At 38.5% G+C, this 21,438-nt stretch overlaps 2 protein-coding genes across 4 annotated transcripts in view; both read right to left on the reverse strand.

Annotated features, from left to right (window-relative positions):
* The window catches only part of EBAG9 (estrogen receptor binding site associated, antigen, 9), a 21,130-nt gene extending 20,855 nt beyond the window's left edge, over nucleotides 1-275 (reverse strand). For 2 of the 3 annotated variants that reach the window (XM_021707965.1, XM_021707963.1), the window contains exon 1: nucleotides 5-275. The gene's annotated coding sequence lies outside the window, so the exon portion shown is untranslated. The remainder of the gene's footprint in view (nucleotides 1-4) is intronic. The other variant, XM_008048899.2, reaches the window with a different exon arrangement.
* A 13,575-nt stretch (nucleotides 276-13,850) lies between these two features.
* Nucleotides 13,851-21,438, reverse strand: part of PKHD1L1 (PKHD1 like 1) — a 158,824-nt gene continuing 151,236 nt past the window's right edge. Inside the window, exons 74-77 of the mRNA XM_021707962.1 lie at nucleotides 18,932-19,083; nucleotides 18,374-18,520; nucleotides 17,919-18,072; nucleotides 13,851-14,143 (exon numbers count right to left, since the gene is read on the reverse strand). Coding sequence (XP_021563637.1) covers nucleotides 13,851-14,143; nucleotides 17,919-18,072; nucleotides 18,374-18,520; nucleotides 18,932-19,083 — 746 coding nt within the window. The remainder of the gene's footprint in view (nucleotides 14,144-17,918; nucleotides 18,073-18,373; nucleotides 18,521-18,931; nucleotides 19,084-21,438) is intronic.

The following is a 21,438-nucleotide window of genomic DNA, read 5'->3' on the forward strand; positions in this document are numbered from 1 at the left end:
TCACCTGCCCCTCCCCCTCCCCGCCCGCCCGGCGGAGGCTCCGAGCTGCCGCGGGGCACGCGCGCACACAGGGCGCGTGCGCGCGCGCTGCCAGTCGCCTTCTCGAGCTCGCGCTCCGCCCGTTCAGTCCCAGCCCCACTCATTCAAAGCAGGGCGCGCGCTCAGTCGCGGCCGCCGGTGCCGCCTCGCCGCTACCATGGCCGCCCCCTCCTCAGGAATCCCGCCCCTTGCTCCGCCCCCTTCGCCCTTCTTGAAGGCGGCTCACTGTTGTCTCCGGGCCTTCGCTTCCGCGCCCCGCCCCAGATTCTGTCTAGCCCAATAGCAGAGAGGATACGGGTCTAACGTCATGTCCTTGAGCCAATGATATTCGGGGGCGGGGCGAGCAGCCTCAGACACGCCAGTTTGGTGAGAGGCAGCTTTCTGTGACTTGCAAGCTGTGTGGACTGATTCTGCTTGGATCGCCGGGCCGCCTGCCTGGTCGCCCTACTTTCCTTATATGCAGAGTGCCTTCAACCGAGCCCCTTTCTGTTCCACCCACAAAACCCCTCTGCTAGACGGCACCAAGGAAAAACTGTTTAGATTGCAAAAAAGGAGGGGTCCCCCTGTTTCTCAGTATGACTTGGATGTGTCTAGACAGATCCCCAATCACTCTGCCACCTGAGATATGCGAAATGCTGAACTCAGTTCAGGACTTACCCTCCTCTAAGTAATGCTTAATTGAATTTTGTTTAACTAGAAGTTTAAAAGTGGCACTTCACCTCGTCCCTACATTCATTCCGCGCATGAAACCTGGGCTAGCCATTCTTTCGATCTGAGATTTTTCCTTTCTTTCAGTGCTTCTCTTTGAAGCCTGATTCTTTTCTTTTTTCTTGTATGCAATTAAAAGGCTAGAGTTCTTTGCTACTAGGACCCTCAGAAAACTGTGTTCCACTGTTGCAAAGTGACTGGTAAGGGAGGATAGAAATAAATATGGTCAAAGACTGAAAACAGTTTATGTAAAATGTTCCTCAACCAGCCTTTTTTTACATGAAATTTTTTTTTTTTTTTTTACTACAACTGCCTTTTTTCTCTCACCCTGACCCAACACCCACCTGCCCACTAAAGTTTGTGGGCAGTCTAATTTGCAACACAGTTCTATTAATAATTTAATTCCCAAAGAATGTGTTTATGATTCTTGCTCTGGAATGACTCTGTAATCTTGGATAAATTATTCCATCTCTTAACCTCAGTTTTCTTATCAGTCATAGTAATGACTGAGTCAGCTCGGTGGCTCAGCCTGTAATCCCAGTACTTTGGGAGGCTGAGTTGAGTGAATTGCCTGAACCCACGCGTTCGAGACCCGCTTGGGCAATTTGGCAAGACCTCATCTCTACAATAAATCAAAAATTAGCTGGGCGTGGTAGCGCGCGCCTGTAATTCCAGCTACCCGAAAGGCTGAGGTGGAAGGATCGCCAGAGCCCAGCAGGTTGAGGCTGAGGTGGCCGGGAGCGTGCCACTGCACTCCAGCCTGGGTGACAGAGTGAGACTCCAACTCAAAAAACAAACAAACAAACAAAAAAAGCATAGTAATGACTGGTAAAGATAGCAAAGCTCTTAGAGCAGAGCCTGGCACATAGCAAACAGTGATAGATAATAGCTGTTACAGCAGCTTCTGCTACACTATTACATCATCATCATTCCCAGAAACCACGTTTCCCAAAATCTGTGAAACCTCCCCACAGTCCCTTAAATTCCTGCTCTAGTTTGAATCTCTTCTCTTTTTTATTACTTTATTTTTTTAGAGATAAGGCCTCGCAATGTAGCCCAGGCTGGTCTCAAACTCCTGGGTACAAGCAATCCTCTCACCTCAGCCTCCCCAAGTGCTGGGATTACAAGGCATGAGCCACTATGCCTGGCCTTGAATCTCTTCTAATGCCTAAATTCCAAAAATCTATAATTTCTAATTTTTCTGTTTGTTTAAAAAAGCCAATAATCCAAAATAGCCTATACATGAACATTTTCAATTTTTTTCTTAAAGACTTACATGTTTTCTTCAAAGGATTTATTATACACCATAATATATTCTTCTTTTTCATGATTCTTCAGTTTTCTTTATTAAGTTTGCCATTTCCAAATGAAACAAAACAAAGGGTATATACATTTTTAGAAACAACTAGCTTCTAAAACTTACTGAAAACTTGTTTCCTGACATGGTAGCAAAACAAACAAACAAAAAAACAACAAAGCTTACCAAAGATTGCAAACTTAAAATGTACTTCAGAAATACCTATAAAATCGTTTTTACATATTGAGTAATAACCCCATAATCAGACAGCATATGTGTCAGTCGAGACCACCTCTTGGGAATGTGCTATTTTAAGTCCTGTCTTCTGCCCAAACTTTGTGTGAGGCGGGGGTGGAAGGTCACAAAATGATAAAGGGAGGAACCTAGTATGTGAAAGATTTTTTTTTTGGTTTCCCTTTATCCTATGGAATATAGATACTTCTGCCTGCTCCGTGTTCAAACCGTTCGCCCACTTTAAAGCTTTTGACAAGCCTCTGCCCAATCACCAGCTTGATTTATTCACACTATTAGCTTCCAGCCCACCATTTATTCTCCCCAGTGTAAGCTTTGTTATTCTGAGTTCTCCAGCTGGGACTGAGCCCTGTCTTGTCAACTGACCCGGCCCAGGAGATAAGAGCAAATTGTAAATACAACCCTGTGCTTCCAGATATCCCCCAACCCAGTTCCCTGGCTTTTCACCAAAGAGTGGGTTTTTTTCCTCAAACACAATTTTAGACCTGCTGTTCTGACTTGGACTTTAATGGCTTTTTATTAATGAGCAGCTGTTCATGGTTGAATACAGATCATAAAGTCACATTCATTTCTTGATCAAGCAAAACAAAGCCTTGTGGCTCATGAAGTAACAGCTTTAGAGATACATTAGAAAGCTTAGGATTTTCTGATGATAATTTAAATGAATTGTTTTATTAATCTTTCTACTAGAGAAATCTTGCTTTCAAAATAATAAACTTTAATATTCTGGAAAACTATAACTTACTTTTTAATATTCAAAATCACCATATAATAGGGTCAATTTAATGGGGAAAAAACAGTCTGAAGCAGATTTTTTATTGTTTTGTATTAAATAAAAACTTTACATGAAGTATCTAAATATTTTTTTCCATCATAATTGTTACTACAGTTAGCAGTAATTTTTGTTGCTAAATACAGGAAGACCCAAGACCTAGGAACAATTTAGAGTTAACCAATTCCCTCAGAAGGGAATTGGATAGGAATGTAGAAAAATAATGCATATCTTTTAGAAATGGATCCAAATGAAGAGATGAGGTTGACTGATGTCCACATTGTGATTAGAGCTGTAATATAGTTCAGCTATATTATGAATTAGGTAGAGTTATTCTGAGCAAAATCTGGCAATCTAAGGCCTTTTATTATATTTGAGAGTAAATATGTTGACATTCACACCAACATAAAGCAATAGTTTGTAACGTGATCTATCTTGTATGTGGGTTGAAAAAGTAAAACTAAAACAGTACCAAACTAGCAACAGAAGACTTGTTCATAGAGATACAGCATGATGGACATTGTGGCTTTGACCTTGAATAAGTTTGAGCCTCAGTTTTCTCTGAAAAATCTGGTTAGTAATTCCTGTATGAATTTATTTTGCAAATTAAATATCATAATGTGTGTGGAAATGTGTTGGAAGCACAACAGTAAAATCAGTGAAAGGTTTATCATCTTCAAGTCTAGTACAATCCTCTTAGGCTCACAAGGAATAGTGCTTCCTATGAAAATAGAGGTGAGTTTTCTCTCATCAGCAACCAGAAATAGACAAGTTTGCTAGTAACACATTAAAAAAGGGAAAGGACAGGGAATATTAAGCTTAAAGCTACAGCTTGCTGGAAATCAAGCCCCCACACACTCACCCCATCTCCTTTGCTTCCTTTGCTTTAAAGACATAGGACAAAAGAGCACCTATCAAAACTAGAGCACGTACAATTTCCCTCTCTCTCCAGGCTTTTTCTTGCTATTTATGGTTTGGTTTTGTTTTTTTATAAAGTAGCTGTTGCCACATTCTGTCCGTTTTTTCTTCTCTTTCCATCATTTTAGTACATCTGGATTATCAAAATGATCTCTGAACTAGTTTTTTGTATCTAAGTCTGCTTGGTACTTTGCTGTCTGATCAATATGAAGGCACAGCCCTCTTCATAGTAACTGTCCTGCTCAAAATAGAGATTCACCAGTGTCCATCAATTCAAATTCACTAGAGATGATATGCACCTTGACTGTTTTTTGTTGTTTTGTGTGTTTTTTTGAGTTAATAGTCTTTTATTGTGGTAAAAGTCTTGGTAGAACTCATGTTTTTGTCTCCATGGGGGGATTTTTAAATATATTTTTAAATTATAAAGATATGAGGCACAATTCAGGCTTAGGTATACAAATGTTGATTATGCAGATACCCTTGTTGATGAGGTGTGCCCCTCCCTCCCCTAGCAGTTGTCCCTCATCTGCCAATCCCACCTCCCTTCCCCAACAGTTTCCTTTTTCATCTCTTACTTTTGAACTGTTGTCTCTGGATTTCTCTCTGACCACCTGAGGCCCTTTAAAATATCAGATATACCAGCAATTCTTGTTAAAGAAGTGTGTTTATATGTACAGTACATTTCATACAGTGAAAATTACTGACTTCTTCACAATGGGATGTATATTTCATGCTGTAGCTCTTATTTGAAATTATAAGAGAGAATTAACTCCAAATTATAAACATGCTAGAAATTTTTGGTGTGGAAAACTTAATATTTTCTCTCTTCCTAGGAATAATTTATAGAAAATGTGTGTGTGTGTATAAAGGATCATCTGTCTAAATGCATAAATTACTCTAAAGAAAAACCAAAGGAAAATACTCTTACCATGTAGCCAGGCACACTCATACATATCTTGCCCAAAAGGAATTATTTTTTCTGCTCATAGGCACAGAACCCATTACTATAGCAACCATAATTACTTGGTCTATAACTGGGTGTGAATTTTATACACTGTTATTTGAAGCATTGAGGCTGTAAGAATAAAGTGCAGTTTCTGTAATATTTTGAAAAGATTTCTTTGTCTCAAAAATCTGGTAGAGGAAAAGTTTCACCATGCTGCCTATTCACTGGCTTGTTAAATGGTTTAATACTTACTACTGACACAAGGTAAGCTAATTAAAGAAGTCAAAAGAACACATAAACCTTAATCTCAAGGGAATAAAGTTAGCATTCATGGGTAAACAGCATTCAGGAAGAACAGTTTTTCCATGAGGAGTCTTTTAATTTTAGAATGATGGAATCATAATAACTACAGTACTGTATTAGAACAGTACACATAAGGTGGCAAGAGCATTGTACCTACTGTAACCCCTACAGCAGGTACTTTCTGTTTGGTCTTGCATGGTGTGTCTGTAGCTTCTCTCTGGGGAGGAGAAATTGGAAACTAAATCTTAATGTTTCTTTCACTGGAGATATGACATACCTTGCCAGCTGTTGCCAGCATGAGAAAGCTAAAAATGTCCACTGATGAGCAGAGAAGAAGGGTGGGACTCTCTGACTGTTTCAGTAGGTTCCCCAGACCAATCCATAATGGATTCAGATTAAAGTTTAAGCATTTCTGTTTTGGAGAGTATAGGTAATAACTTAAAAGATGCAAGTGGTATTTTAAGCTCTTTTCTTGCCTTGCATTGTCCCTGCCCACCTTTTCCAGTAGGAAGGATTAATTATTCCAGATTCTCTTGTTCCTTTCTCATTTTGCCATGTCAGACATCTGATGAAAGCAGGAGATACACCATTTAGGATTAGGATCCCCAGCAAGTAACAATGAAACCGTAAAAGAGCAAGGGCCGGCATCATGCACCACAAGGAACTCAAACTCCCTCCAGCTGAGCTCTCTACCCACTCACTCCAACCATTGGTCTTTGTCCTCCAAGCCTAAGGAGGCATGTTGCTTCATGCAGCAGGACAAACAGGAAGGGATGAAGAAGGGCAAAAGGATGCATAATAGTCATGTTTTCAGGACCGTTCGTTGAGTATGCCACAGAATTAATTTTGTTTCTATAACCCACTGAACAGAAGTTGGTTACTCCTCACTGCAAAGGAAACTGGGAAATAATCTTTGTTCTAGGTGGCCCTGTGCCCAGGCAATGAGTTGAATAATTAGCACTCACATAGTGCTTATTACATGCTAGGCACTGTTCCAGTGTAATAAAAAGTCTAATGGTTTACTGGGCCAGGGATTGACATGATATAAGCAACATTATGGTAATAAAAACGACAGGAGTTGCTGTCATTAACTGAAAGTCTACCACCTGTTAAGCATTGAGTTCCATGCCATATATGTGATACCATTGACCCCCCCCCCAATACCACACTACAGGTAGATATTTTCTACATTTTATAGTTGAAGAAACTGAGAATAAGAAAAACTAAGAACTTGCCTGAGGGTATAGAGGTGATGAAGTATAAACCTAGAATTTGAACAGAAATTTGAACTAAAATTCTCTTCACAATAAAACACTTTCCCATGCTTGAGGGAAAGTTGGAGACAATTCAGTATTGGAAAGTGGGTTCTGGAGTTAGACTGTCTGGTTTGAATCCCAGCTTTACCACTAGTGGCTCTGTGAACTTGGGCATTTTACCTAATCTTTTTATATTTCAAGTTTCCTCATTTAGAAAAAGGGACAAGGTATCCTCACTGGGTTATTGTAAGGAAAGAGTACATGTAGAACACTCAACCTAGTATCTGTTGAACATGTGGTAAATCTTGATTTCATTATTAATTGTTGTTATTAATAGTAGTGGAAGTACTTTAGATAGCACTGTTTGGGATAAAATGGAGACATGAAAGCAAATGGGCCACCTAGAAGTCACTGCAATGATCAGAAAGTGATGGAACCTAGAAAGTGTAGAGACAGTAGTATAGGATATAAACATCATACTTATTATGAGAAATACAAGAAGATAGTCCTCTTACCTTCTTTTTCTCTATTCTTGACATTGACCAAAATGGAATTATATTTATTTCACCAATGTTTCAAATCTTGGATAGAATAGTACTAACACACCCAACGATTTGTATGACTGTTCAACAGCGAAATAGCCACTTCTTACAACAAAAAGTATTTTAAGAATTTAAATAAACATTTTTAAGACTAATGTTCAGAGAAATATTCTTTAAAAGCAAATTATTTATTTATTTATTTATTTATTTATTTATTTATTTATTTATTTATTTATTTATTTTGAGTTGGAATCTCACTCTGTCGCCCAGACTGGAGTGCAGTGGCCGCTCCTGGCCACTGCAGCCTCAACCTGCTGGGCTCTGGCGATCCTTCCGCCTCAGCCTTCCAAGTAGCCGGAATTACAGGCATGCGCTACCACGCCCAGCTGATTTTTTGATTTATTGTAGAGATGAGGTCTCATCTGCCCGGGCAGGTCTTGAACCCGCAGGCTCAGGCAATCCACTCACCTCAGCCTCCCAAAGGCGCGGGATTCAGGCTGAGCCACCGAGCCCGGCTAAAAGCAAATAATTTAAAAGCAAAAAAACATAATGGGCAACTAGTGTGTGAAATAAAGATATGTAAAACCATGTTGTCCACAGGTTCCAACAATTCAGTCACTTTAAAAAGTAGTAATTACATTGTAATTTATCTGGCATAAGCATTGTACTGAGATAATTCAGAAATTTTTAAAAAGCAGACAGCCAGAAAGCAGTTAAATCAGACATTTGTTAGCAAAGTCTGTGGCTAAGAAAATTTTTAGAAATTCTTTTTACTGCCCCATGGCTTGTATTAGAAAACTTCTTTATTACAAAACTACAAAAATTTTTCATAAAAAATTTCCAGTGGACTGAACTAAAAATTTAGGTAAGAAAATACTGCAGATGGTGGACAATTTTGTGACTTTCACAGTGTTCTGTTGTGAAGAATATTTTTGTATCTCCTCCAAGAACTCAAATGTAGGAATTTATTCTATAGATGCTGAAATTGCAGTTTTTAAGATTCAGTTTTCTAACAGCAAGGAAATATCATGGACTAGAAAGTAAACTAGGTTTGCCTTAGAAAGCCTGATTTTTAATTCTTAGCATGAATTGGTCATGTTGGATCTCTCTTCTCCCCATCTTAGGCACAGAGGTTTCTCAGCCACCAGGTTTAGAACTGAGGGGAGTATAAGAGTGCTGTATTACTTAGTAATGCATAATCTAGTATCAGTGCTCTCTGGACATGGCAAATGTTCCTCATGAAGGGGATTTCATGTGTCCTTTGAAGACATCATTGTTGGAAACCTCTCACCTGCAGTTCCTTTTAAATTGTAACTATTTCTATTCCAGCTGTTCACTTGAACTTTTTAAATAGCCCTTAGGCATTCAGTGGTCTCCTTTCACCCAGTTTTCTTTTCCTGCAGTTGACTGCCCTTCTAGGACACCCTCCTAAACAAGACTTAAGTGTGGCACTTGCCTGTGCGCACACATGCGCTCTCCTCCCACTCTGTCTCTCTTTCTCTGTGTTTCTGTGTCTCTGTCTCTGCCATTCTGTCTCTTTCTGTCTTTCTGTCTCTCTCAGTCTCTGTCTCTGTCTCTATTTCTATCTCTGTCTTTGTCTCTTTCTCTGTGCCTCTGTCTCTTGGTCTCTCTGTCTCTCTCCCTCTCCCTCTCTCTCTCTCTCCCCCCCTTCACACACACACACACACACACACACACACACACACACACACACACACACACACACACGACATTACTTTCTAAAATGCAGCCCTAGACTTGGCTGCCACTAGCTGCTTCAACCAGCTGCTCTCCGATTAGATTGTCAGTCATGACTCAGGCACCAGTCCCTTATGTGCCCCAAACCCCAGGGAACATCTATTAAGCTTTCCATGAACATAATAAAAGTCCTTTTTTAGAAGTTAATACTTTACCCTCCTTTGAAAAGGGGCCTCCTAGCACAGCCATCTCCAAAGAATTGCTCTTCAAAAATCCTCCTTTAATCTTCTAGTCTTTTAGGCTATCTACTTTGAAAAGTGTTTTGGTTCTTCTCTTTGTACTTGGTTCTTTGTTTGGTTCTTTGTTTGGTTCTTCTCTTTGTACTTGGTCTTAGCCAAAACTTCCATTTTAATATCTGGCTAAAACTGTATCCCTGGGACATACAGAACAAATCCAAGCTCCTCAGACTCATGAACAGAAGACTTTTGCCCTCCCCTTAAGCCTTGTCTCTTGCTTTTCCTCGTGTCATATTTGGTGCTTCCATAGCATCCACATTCATATTGAGTTTTCCATGCTCTATGCTTTAGTCATCCAATAAACAGTGAATAAGTGTCCACAAGTGCTAGACATTTTGCTAGACAATAGGAAAAAAAATACTGAGTAAGGTAGGGCCAGGCCTTGCCTTCCAGTAGCTTGCTGTCTGGTGATGTTCTAGCCTTCACTCTTGACACCCTATCCTCTGTGGGATACCCTTCCTTTATCCCATGCTTTATTGCTCAACACTCATCTCAGGCATCTTCTTCTGGAAGTTGTCCCTCATCCTCATGGGGTGTCCCTCACGCAGGTGAGTGCCCCTCTTCTGTGCCCCTCAGCCCCATATGTCTCTTTTTCAGAGATGGAGATCATGTTGTATCGAAATGGTATGTTTCCATTATTTTCCCGACTATCCTGTAAACTGCTGGCAGGTAGGTATAGCATCTAATGCCTTATAGTCTCTACACTCACTAGAATGCCTGGCACCGAAAAAATTTCAAGATAAATGTTTGTTCAACTGAATACAATGTCAAATTATATACAAAGATATTAGGATTTACTAGCTGATTTTTATAATTCTTCTGCTAAACAAGATTAACAATATGATCTGAGGTGAATATGTAGGGAGATGGTATACAGGAGACAAAGCTGTGGGCTTCGTTGAATTCTTCTAGCTGTCCCAAACACTTGCTGAGTGTCTCTCAGTGGAAAGTCAATTTTGTGAGTACCAACTTTACCTGCCCTAGCTATGGCTACAATATTGGGAGTTCTGCCAAACTAAGCATTTCTTTTTATTATTTTTCTAGGTTAAAAAGTGCAACTTTTATAGTATTAGAGTGTTTGGTTAACTTAGCTACATTAATATGTAACTTTTTTTATTCTCTAGTTTCTCTTCTTGAAAATAAGTTTGTTCAGTTCAGTTACTGCCTGGAGTTGGCAGAGGTCACACTCTTAGTATTGACAGTTTTGTGTGGATAAAGGGGGTAAGTAGAGAAGAAGCTTGACTTGTCCAAAAACCCATTCCAGAGACATCAAGAAAACTCTTCTTAGAATATTGGTCAGAATTTGCCAGACCAGAAATACAGGGCAGTCTAGAATTCCTGAGATTGCTGTGGATCTGAAAGACAGCAACTTAGTGTGACAGAGGTCAAAAACAACTTAGTCTTTCCAAAATCCTTAGAAATTAGAGTGGTTTAGATTGTTGGAAATCAGAACCTCATGAACTTATAGATAAAACTAGACCCCTCAACAAATTAAAAAAAAAAACTCAAATGCTTCCAATCTGATCTAAAAAGTTTAAGCCACGACTAGATAAACTCTTTCAATTATTTAAAGGATTTGATAATTTGTTGGCTCAATAACCTAGCGGTGCCTTATCTACTTTCAAATGAGAATTTTCTAGAAGTTTTTTTTTGAAGAGAAATAAGAATATGTAAAATAAGGAATCAAAAGAAATTTATATTTTGAAGAACACTGATTTTTTTCATTTATAGCTAATGAGTACATTTTATATATTACAAAAATATTTCATCATATTTTCTTGAAAATGCCATAGACTATTTCCTGTTGTACTACAAAATGGCTCATAAGTAAGCAATTCTTGTATTTTTGTTTTCAGCCCATTCTTCAGAACAGCACTTTAGTCACTTCCTGAAAAATAAAAACAACACCAAAAAAAAAAAGAAAAGAAAAAAATTTAAAGTAGTAATAGTATATAGTATGATTTAAAATATATTTCATTAATTTTAACTTTTCTCATACTTTATGGTATATTTAACAGGACAAAAGTAATATTTAAAAGTTGATATTTAAAAGTTTCCCAATTTAGTGTTAAAATCAGTAATGCTTTTTTGGTGAAAATATGTAGATTGTGGTGCTTATATTTTTTTAGTATTTTTTCACATTTAAGCTTTGCCATTTTATTTAGTGGAATTTCCTGATTCCCTTAAAAGTAAAATATTGTTAGTTCAGAATGTGAAGTTATAAAAGAACCCAACATTTCAATTCATTAATGGGGTTTAAATCATCTTATGTCTTAATTGGAAAGTGGTGATTTATTTAGTAGCACAGGAGAAGTCATTGATTAACTTTTTGATTTGGAAAAAATTCTGGAAGACACTCAGGAACAATATTATTTACTAACAATTTGAAAAAAAAAATTCTTAATTTGGTAAAGTACCAAAGTAGTCAGAGACAAACAGGATGAAAGTCAGTGAAGATAATTAGAAAAAAATATATTTAATGTGGAAACACAAAATGTACAAGTATATATTAAACAATACGTAGCCAACCTAGACCTTATATTTTAATACTTCTGAAAATAAAAAAAAAATAAATTTAAGCAATACTTGTCATCCCATTATAAGATAAACAACTGGTCTTACTTTTACTAGAATTCTGGAGACAAGAAAACTGGCATTTAAAAAAAACTTGTGTGTTGATCATTTACCTATTGTCCCTCAGCTCCAACCCCACCATTCACATGAGATGGCCAGGACTAGGCTGTCTCTGCAAACTATGCTCCCTTAACTGCTGAACCCCAATTTATTTCTGCCAGTAGGAAGGAAGAAAGGGTTTACTTCTTCATGTATTATGGCTGCTCCTGAAGTCCCAGTAGTTGGCTTATTATGTCACCTCATCCCGACCTTCTTTATATTTTAATTTAAAATCTAGTCCTGGTTTTTACTGCTCAGAATACTTTTGTATTTTTCTAAATTGTCACCCCATCTCAAATCCTTATCAACCTCATTAATACACTATTTCTTATGGGATGTTTTCCTTTCACTAATCTGTCAAAATTCTTCCCCCATTAAGTCAATTACAAACTGATTACTATGTTCCAATCAAAGCTCTTTAAAGTTTGCCTACAAGACCCCACTGAACTCTTAAGTCAGAGGTAAGGACTGTTTAATATTTTAAATAAATTAAATCACATTTTTAGTGCCTATAATATGTAAGGCATGCGGTCTTCACAAAGTATTCACAATTTAGTGAGGAAGATAGATTCGAATATAAATTTAATACAAGTACATATTAAAAAGGGTTATAACAGTGGTATAAACAAAGTGCAATTGGAGGCCAAAGAACAGAGAATTAAAGGTATTGATGAGAGGGAAGGAAGAAGGGAGAACTGCTGGATGAGGTGGAATTTGAGCAGGACCTAGAATGATGCTGTGAGAGGTGGACTTGGTGAGTAGAGAAAGATAGGTCAGGCTTAGATATAGGGACTATGTGGGATGGAAAGAATATTTTCTTGGAATGATTTGGTACAAGGAGACAGTCTTCAAGTCAGTTTTCAAGGCTTTTGGTATTGATTATATTTTGCAAATAGTGAGGAATCTGTAAGGAATTGAGATCATCATGATCATTACATGACCTTGTGCTTTAGGAAGCTAAATCTGACAACAATATGGAGGGTAGGCTGGAAGTGAGGGAGTATGGAAGCAAGGTATTAAGAAGTCTATTATGATAGTCAACTAGGAAGGAAAAAATACAGGCAGAGCAGTGAGATTTTAAATGAGGGACAGATATGAGACATTATGATTGGATATAGATGACATGGAGCACCTCAAGGAATGTGGAGCTTGAAGGATCAGAAAAGATTGCATTGACAACAACTAAGATGGGGCATCAGGAGGAGAAGTATTTATGGAAGGAGAAGATGAGGAACTCTGTGCTGAACATGTCTAGCTGAAGATGCCTCTTTCCACTCTCATTTTCTTATTCTCTTATACCATATCCTTGTTCTTGAGTGCCATATCCTTGTTCTTGAGTTCCTTCTATCTCCAAATCTTATACATTTTGTGTAGTCCCAACTTTCCTGTTTTGCTGATGGAGTGACGTTTTTGATCATTTCTATTCATTCTAGCCCACAGGGACCTCTCCCTCCTATTGAGTGCCCTAATAATTACTATCTCTTTCCGCCTGCCACTTCTGATAGTAGCACTTTGATTTTCCTTAGTGAAACCACACCTCTACCATTCTCAGCACTTTACCTCATGTGACCCAGGCCAAGCTAATACTGTGGGCACAGTGATTGGTTCAAGAATGAGCATGTGACCCAAGCTAGGACAATGGTGTATGTTTGGGACTTTTGCTGGAAATGTTGGGAAAGAGGTTTGCTCTTTTTGTGTTGGCTGCTGGACTGGGAGAATGTAAATATGATGATGTTGGTGGGTACCTTGCTATGATAATTGGGAAGGTAGGGAGTCAGTCTGGGAGTGAAGTTGCCAACGAGGAGAATGGAGCCAAGAGATGCAGAGACACAAGTTCTGGATGGCATTATTTGAGTCCTTGGGTCTAGCTGTGGCAGGAACCAGGCAACTTATAGACTTCTTAGTTAAGGAATCAATTACTGCCTAAAGCCAGTTCAAGTTTAGCATCTGCCTCTTGCAACTCAAAAAGATTTCTGACATTACCTGCATTTTTCATTCCTCATGTTCCCATAGACGAACACGTAATGGAATAACATTTCCTTTAGGATTGTCTAGTCTCTGCCATTGAGGCTATTACTTTTCTCTTTGTGTCTAGCGTACAGCCTTTAATTCAGTAAACATTTACTCGTGCTTTAGGATGTAGATACATATTATATTAAACATGAACGGTGCTTACCTATAGTTGTGCTCAAAATGAAAACTTCAGCCATAAATATTTCCAAGAGCAATATTCTTCCCACCAGACAGCTTATTCCTACAGTCGTGATCTGGGTAAATGTACCCACACTGGGTGCTTTGCTGCTGCTGCCGCCGCCACTACTGCCACTGCCGCCGGTGCCGCTGCTGCTTATGCCACTAGAGACAGACTGTACCAGCAGGTTGAAAGGTCTGGATTCTACCCACACAACATTCTCCAGTATAAATGCAATCTTATAGTTTTTTCCTAGAAAAAAAAGCATCACAGTGTCTGCTTTCCTTTTATGTTTGGCTTGTTTTCATAGAATTCCCATTTGGTTTTCATTGATGGAAAAATACGGTACATTCCTAATGAAATATATTTTTTTGACAATTGGGTCAGATGAATTCATTGAAGTACAGACAAGTGGAGAGAGGGATTCAGAGTTAAAAGAGTTCATTCTGCCATTAACTATGGACAGGGGGAACTGGGTAGATTTTTTTTCTGTAGCAGCAGTATCTACTTCTTAGGGTAACTTTCCAGTGCCCAGGACTGGAGACAGGCTGCTTGAAATGAGGGAGCTAGGGAAGAGAGGCGAAGACATTGAATCTGTTACATCCCTGCCTACCTGACCCAGTTGGGGGAGGTGGGGATGGATACTTAACTTTTTATTCTGAAAACTTTCAAACTAGAGAAGGGTTGAAAGAATAGTATAACAAATACCCACGTGCCTCCCACTCAGATTCAACCATTTTAAACTACTTTCTACATCTGCTTTAAATCAGATGCTATTTTTGTATACACAACTATGACCCCTTCTTTCTTCTTTCCCCAGGTAGACATCAGAAGAAACATTGTTTCATGTGTGTAGATTGTAAAATATAAAAAGCACTTTCACATGTATTTTAGTCTACATGTTAAATCTCCCCACAATTTTGAATATGAGATAACCAATATATGTTTTATTGACATAATTTCTCCTGGGATTTGTGCTGTTGCTAATAGTAGTTACTATACAGAATAGTATTTCTAATACTTGTATAGCCCTGTGAGTCTTTACTCTTCTGTTTTCTCTATTATTTGTTTTTAAAAAGTCATTTTTGTATTCCTCTTCCACCTCCTCCTCCTCCTCCTCCTTCTCTTTTGTAGAAATAGGATCTCACTATGTGACCCAGACTGGTCTTGAACTCCTGGCCTCAAAAGATCTTCCTGACTTGGCCTTCTTTTTAGAGGGAAAATATAATTCAGTCTTGGCCTCATCTGTGCTTTCACAAACAACAGCAATGCATTTTATAACTTTCAAAATGTATGGGCACTGTTCTATACAATTTTCTGCCAATGACAATTAATGACAATGAGGTATTTCGTTTTTTTCTTTTCTCAATTAAAAAACACTATTTTTGCAGCAGGTGTATTTTTTCTTAATGTTTTTTATGAGCAAGAAATGTTTAGGGTGATCTTTTTGGTTTTTTATTTGTTTTCCTCTCTGGCAGTATTATGAAGAAGCCCAATCTAGCCTCATGGAGAGATCACAGAGAGGAGAACTGAAGAACTCAGGCAAAATCCAGAATTAAGATCTTTGAAATATGACTCCAGTAAGGCCATCCTGGCCAGCCCCAGCAATTAACAATCCCCAGCTGAAGTCCCAGGCATCATGGAGCAGAGATGAGCACCACTCCTGTCCACATTTCTGATCCATACAATTGTGAGTAAATGAAGTAATGGTTGTTTTAAGCCATTAGATTTTGGGCTGGGTAGTGATGCAGCAATAAAAACTGAAACAAACACAAAAGATTACATAGGAATGCTAGACAAATATGTGCTAAATGTTCATTAGTAATACTGTCTATTTAGACTGTTCAAAGGTGCTGTCTCAGCCTTTTACTTCCTTTTTTTCTCACCATTTGCTCACCCAATTCTCACATCTCTATTTTCTGTTAGAAACCACAACCCACCTCTCCTACCCAGGTGGCCCTTTGCTCTTTAAGGAGCTACATGTAGGGAAGGGGTGCCATGCTGTCAGGCTGCAGGCTGAGCAGCAAGGGGATTTCCTCCTGCTAGAAAGAGTCAAGAGAAAGATGTTTTGTTAATTTTCTCACACGTGCTTTGTTACTGTAACTTTACTATGGTTAATCTACAAACTGGCTAACTGACCTAACAGTAATGAAGAGATAAATAAACCTGGCTTTCCTTTTATACATAACCAGGGAACTGAGATTCTACACTTGACGAAAGAAAGAAAGAGAGAGGGAGAGGAGAGAGAGAAAGGGGGGGAAGAAACGGGGAGGGGAATGGGAGGGAAAGGAGAAGGGGGATTGATGCTGAAGAGGGAGGGAGAGAGAGGAGAGAGGAAGAAAGGGGGAAGGAGGGGAGAAAGGGGGAGGGGAGAGAAGAGGAGAAAAGGAGATGAGTGAGAGAGAGAAGGAAGAAAAGAAGACAGGAAGAAAACCTTTACAAATGGCTCTTCTCTGTAGCAGGTCAGATAATGAAGCTTTGAATTCTGAAAGGAAACTTACTGTATAAAAGGAAAGTGCTTAAATTATTATTTTGTTACCACAGTCAAATGCTAATACCTATTTAATTGCTTTAGTACTCCAGTGATCCTGATTACTTTGGAACATTGCTGTTTGGAAGTAGTAGTTTGAAGACTTTGGTTGGGTACTTATTGGGTTCACTTTCATGAGGTGAGCAACCTTTTCTTCAGGCAGGGTTCTTGTCAGGTGCCTCATCTCCCACAAAAGTATTCCATTTAGGCTAACTGTTCAAAGAATTTGACTCTACCTCTAACCAGCAAGCAACAGGACACTCTAGGAACTTTCCAAGAGCACAACATTGAACTCATTGTCATGTGGTTATTATCAAACATTAGGTTGAGGTATTGCTGCCCAGTAGGCAGACTAACCACATCTGGTATAGGGCATTATCAAAGTATGAAGAAACAAGAACAAGAAAAAAATCCTTCGAAATGATTTTAGCTTTTGATATTTAGTTATTTCACAAAATCAGACCACTGTTGGAAGTTCTTTTACTTATTTTACTCTTTATATAGTTACTTTTATTTTGGGGTGTGTGTGTGTGTGTGTGTGTGTGTGTGTGTGTGTGCACTTCAGTGGAGATATCAGTGGTATTAAATGAGACTTGGCACTATATAACTGTTTTAGAAGTTAAGGCCACTAAAGGTCTTAAATGACCTACAGGTTGGTGTAATCAGATCAATGGAGATCCGTCTCAAGTGTAAGCAATTTATCCATTCCATTCTTTTAGACAGTCTACAATCTATTACCTAGAGATATCTGTTTTGGGATATACATATATGTATATATACACACATATATATAATAGGGCCCCGGTAGACTGGCTTTTACCAATTGGAGGTATGCCATCAATCCATATGGAGGTAATATAAAAAACACCACCATGGAAGCTGTTATTCTGTTTACTGTATTGATGCTGAAGATATCACTTAGTACGGATTCATTGGGCACACTTTCTGAGAACTCACAGAAGACGTGTTCTGTTCTCAGAGCATGCCACAATGCTCTGCGGCAACTGGCTTGTTTATTTAATGGGTACTGTGAGCCATGGTCATACTCATGTTTTCTCCCTAGCATTGGCTTTCAGAAAGACTACAGCAAACTTTCTAGCCCAACTCTAAACTCCTTCATGGGGCATTAAAGTTATATGAGCCAACCTTATTCTTTCTTTTCTTGAATTTGAAAATCTATATGTTAACTTTTCTTACAATAAATGTAATACATATTTAGTGAGAAAATTTAGAAAAATACACAAATGGATAAAAAAGAAAATATAAATCATGATATAATTTTATTTTCTTAATTGCTTACTTTAATTTCTGTTTTATTTTGCATATTAAATATATTTATCTGAGCTAGACTAAATATTCTCTAAAACAAGACAAAGTTCAGCATTCTGAATTCTATAATTTATTGATCAGTGTTATAGAATGCTTTGTTCATTAAAGAAAATTATAATTGTCCCTATTTGTGAGTGTATATATGAGGATCCAAAGTAGTACACTCACCTGTTCTAAGAGGGGTAAGGTCTGTATAGTTGGCCCAACAGCTGCTGAATGGAATTGTTGTATTTCCACTAAGACCACTGACTTGGTTATTATTGGAGTCCTTTAGAACAGCCTTCAAAGTCAGTGCAGTAATCCCAACTGATACACAATTACCCTAAAGAGAAACAAAACAATACAAAACAAAAAATAAGTATTATAACAATTGCCCCACACTGTTTTTAAAAATGCAGAACTTTATTTTTTTAAAAGCTCATCACAAATTTAATATCTGCAGAAGCTCTTTATTTCACAAAATGAGTTCATAAATATTTAAAAGAAATGTTTTTAAAAAGAGTAAAAGACAGTATCCATAGGTATGAGTCCAACTTTTAAAGAGCCGGGTGATCTCCAGGCTCACCCTCCAGAATGTGTAGCCTATTTCCTTCACTTAAGGAAAATGTTGAGTTATGACTTACATCAGAATCTACTGCCTTTACTGAAGGCTGCTGAGTAAACGGTTGTCCTGGCTGTGCCACCACTGGCTGAGTGATCACCAAGAGCGAGGATACAAAGGCCACGTGATGTATTGGAAATGCAGCCCTGGCAACAGGCTGTGTGGTGACCTGTGAAAGGATGGAGCATGAGGGTCTTCTGCACAACAAACTACACGCAGCAGCAAACTCATTTTCGCCAGGCTAAGGGTAATATGGTCATTGTTCATTTAAAAATATGTTCAATATGTGAAATTAACAAAATTGCAATGCTTCCTCCAGATCAAGTTTATGAAGCATTGTTATAAATATTCAGAGCAAAACACATTTGGAACCTAGACACAGTTTTTAGAAGAAATATTTCTTTTTCCAAACTACTTTATTATCATTTTAGTGATCCCATAAAAAAAAGCCAGCAATGAATTAGAAAGACATATCTTCTAAATTAATGTCTTCAAATAGAAAAGGAGACTTCAAATAAGAAACAAGTAACAATATTTTCAATAGCTAAAATGCATTATTTTTCTAGTTGCATTTTCTTACCTCTATCCAGCCAGAGTCACTTGGCCTGGGGAGAGGATTAGTAATGGACATGGAAGAAATATTAAATCCAAGGGTACTAGTGGTTTTTCCTAAAATTACAGCTTGTCCAAGAGAATCAGCAATTTCCTGGAGTTCAGATAACTGCATCTGATCTATGGGGAAACAGCATGATGACATTTGGATTATAAAAATATAGAATTGTGAGAACACAAGAAAATTTGTCACTTTCCTTTCTTTACACTGTTCTATCACATTCTAGAATTCTAATGTTTTCTAATTGTACCTGAGCAAAACATGACAGAGTCATATGAATGAGGTTGGGAAAATTAAGAACTTAGTAGAATATGTTTTAAGCTGGGATTAAGGAAGAAACAAAGGTAAATAAAACAGATTCAAAACAAATGAATGAAAACATAGTAGGAGAATATATGTCTCTTAACATAATACTTTCTCCATGGCAATCTTGGTTTAGAAGTGAAGTACTGCCATGCATTTCTAGCATCATGTGTAATTTAAACAATAGTTAATTTTAGAATGGAAAGATACTTAGAGTCCATCAAATTATCAGTATATATATAAGTTGCTAAAGTCATCATTACATTACTAACAAATTGTTACTTGCTTTGAACATTTGACAATTTTCAGGATTCATTTTAGCACTATATGCAGTTTCTGTTTCCTGTTTCTAGCATGGCAGGTCTGGGATTTCCTCTTAAACCTACTGTCCCCATAGTGAGCCTTCCCTTAGGAAGTGGCACCTCGATGCATCATATTGCTTTTGTCAGAAGCCTGGCGCTTTTGCTTCATCCCTGCTACTTCACCACTGCACCACATTATGTCTAATCAATGACCAATTTCTAACTCTGTCTTCACTATTAAAATTCCAGTGAAAGCCACATCAGCAGGATTACTTTTAACCTGGTTGTCTCATATCCATCTTCACCCCTTTCGATTCTATTCCATACGCTGAAGTTAGAGTGATCTTTCTGAAAAGAACTGTAACCCAGAGTAATGTCTGGGTGTGCTGTAGGCCTTGCTAATCCTTTTTTCCTAGCTATCCTTCACCTTCTAATTTAAAGTCATGCCTCGAGGACTCAAAGCACAGAGTTCCTTCCACTAAAGTTAAGCCATGAGGCTTAGTGTGTTCAGAAGGAAGGAGGCAATGTCTTGAGTGTGGGTCCGGCGTGACACCTTGAAACTCATAGTCTTAGGGAGTTTCCATCCTTGTCAGTTTAAAATGTCTCTGGGATGACTCCTGCTCTTTGGGATTAAGGCTCAATTGTTCAGATTCCTTCCTCTCCCCTCACTCTCTCCAGAAACAGTCTTCTCCAAGAAAGCCTTCCAAGTACACAGGTTCATGTGATCTGGTGGTAGCAGGACAAAGGTGTTTCACTACTATCACTACTACTTTGTCTTCACTGGTTTTGGGGATAGAGTAGTGGGTCTGATCTGATCTGATCTGCACCGTGAACAGTTTTTGTCTGGCTAACACGTGAAGACATCCATTCCTGCTGACTGCCATTCAGAAACCAAAGACCTTAACTTGAAGGCCTCTTATTCCTGACCCCAAGACACTGACTGCTCAGAAATCCCTTTACTACTAAAGTAACCTGTACTACTGAAGTTTTCAGATGTCTGGAAACTTCTGGATATTCTGACACTATGTAAAAAGCAAGAGGGAGCCAGGAGTACAATTACATGGACATCTTTCTTGCCACTTCCCAGCATTTTCCTGTGATTCATCAAGTTGTAGACTCTCCTTGAGACTTGAAACCCTATCATAGTCTGTCTGGACAGCGTGCCATTAGCCAGTACCTCTTCTCTGTCTCTACCCTCCATGTTCTTTTATTTTTACTTTTATTTTTTTGAATAGAAGGTCTCTCTCTGTCACCCAGGCTGGAGTGCAGTGGTGTGATCATGGCATACCGCAGCCTCAGCTTTCTGGGCTCAGGCAGTCCTCCTGCCTCAGCCTCTTGAATTGCTGGGACCGCAGGTGTGCACCACCATGCCTGGCTTATTTTTTTTATTTTTGTAGAGATGTGGTCTCCCTATGTTGCTTAGGTTGGTCTCTAACTCCCAGACTCAAGCAGTCCTCCTGCCTCGGCCTTCCAAAGTGCTGGGATTACAGGCATGAGCCACTGTGCCCAGCCTTCATGTTCTTTAAAAAAACAAAACAAAACTGTTTATCTGCATATCTGTCTGGACAAATCTGACTAACAAGCTAAAACTGCTTCAAGCAGTTAGAGGTAGGAGAGGTTGTGTGTGAGGAAATTTAGGTCATATATAGGAAATAAACCACAGTTTCTTTGGATATCTCGTGGCTAGTATGGTACATTTTAGACTCACTACATGTAAGGGCTTACCAAGAATTTCTAAGAGGAAATGAATAATCTGTACAAGCATCGTGGGCCCTCCCCAACTCCTAGACTAAATTAACAGGTTAAGTTGTGTTGAATTCAAAGCTTGAAGCCTTGACCCTGTAAGTCTAAGGAAGAACAGGGCTGATG

This window comes from Carlito syrichta, unplaced genomic scaffold, assembly GCF_000164805.1.
Source record: "Carlito syrichta isolate Samal-C Ts95f unplaced genomic scaffold, Tarsius_syrichta-2.0.1 Scaffold128134, whole genome shotgun sequence".
Classification (NCBI taxonomy): domain Eukaryota; kingdom Metazoa; phylum Chordata; class Mammalia; order Primates; family Tarsiidae; genus Carlito; species Carlito syrichta.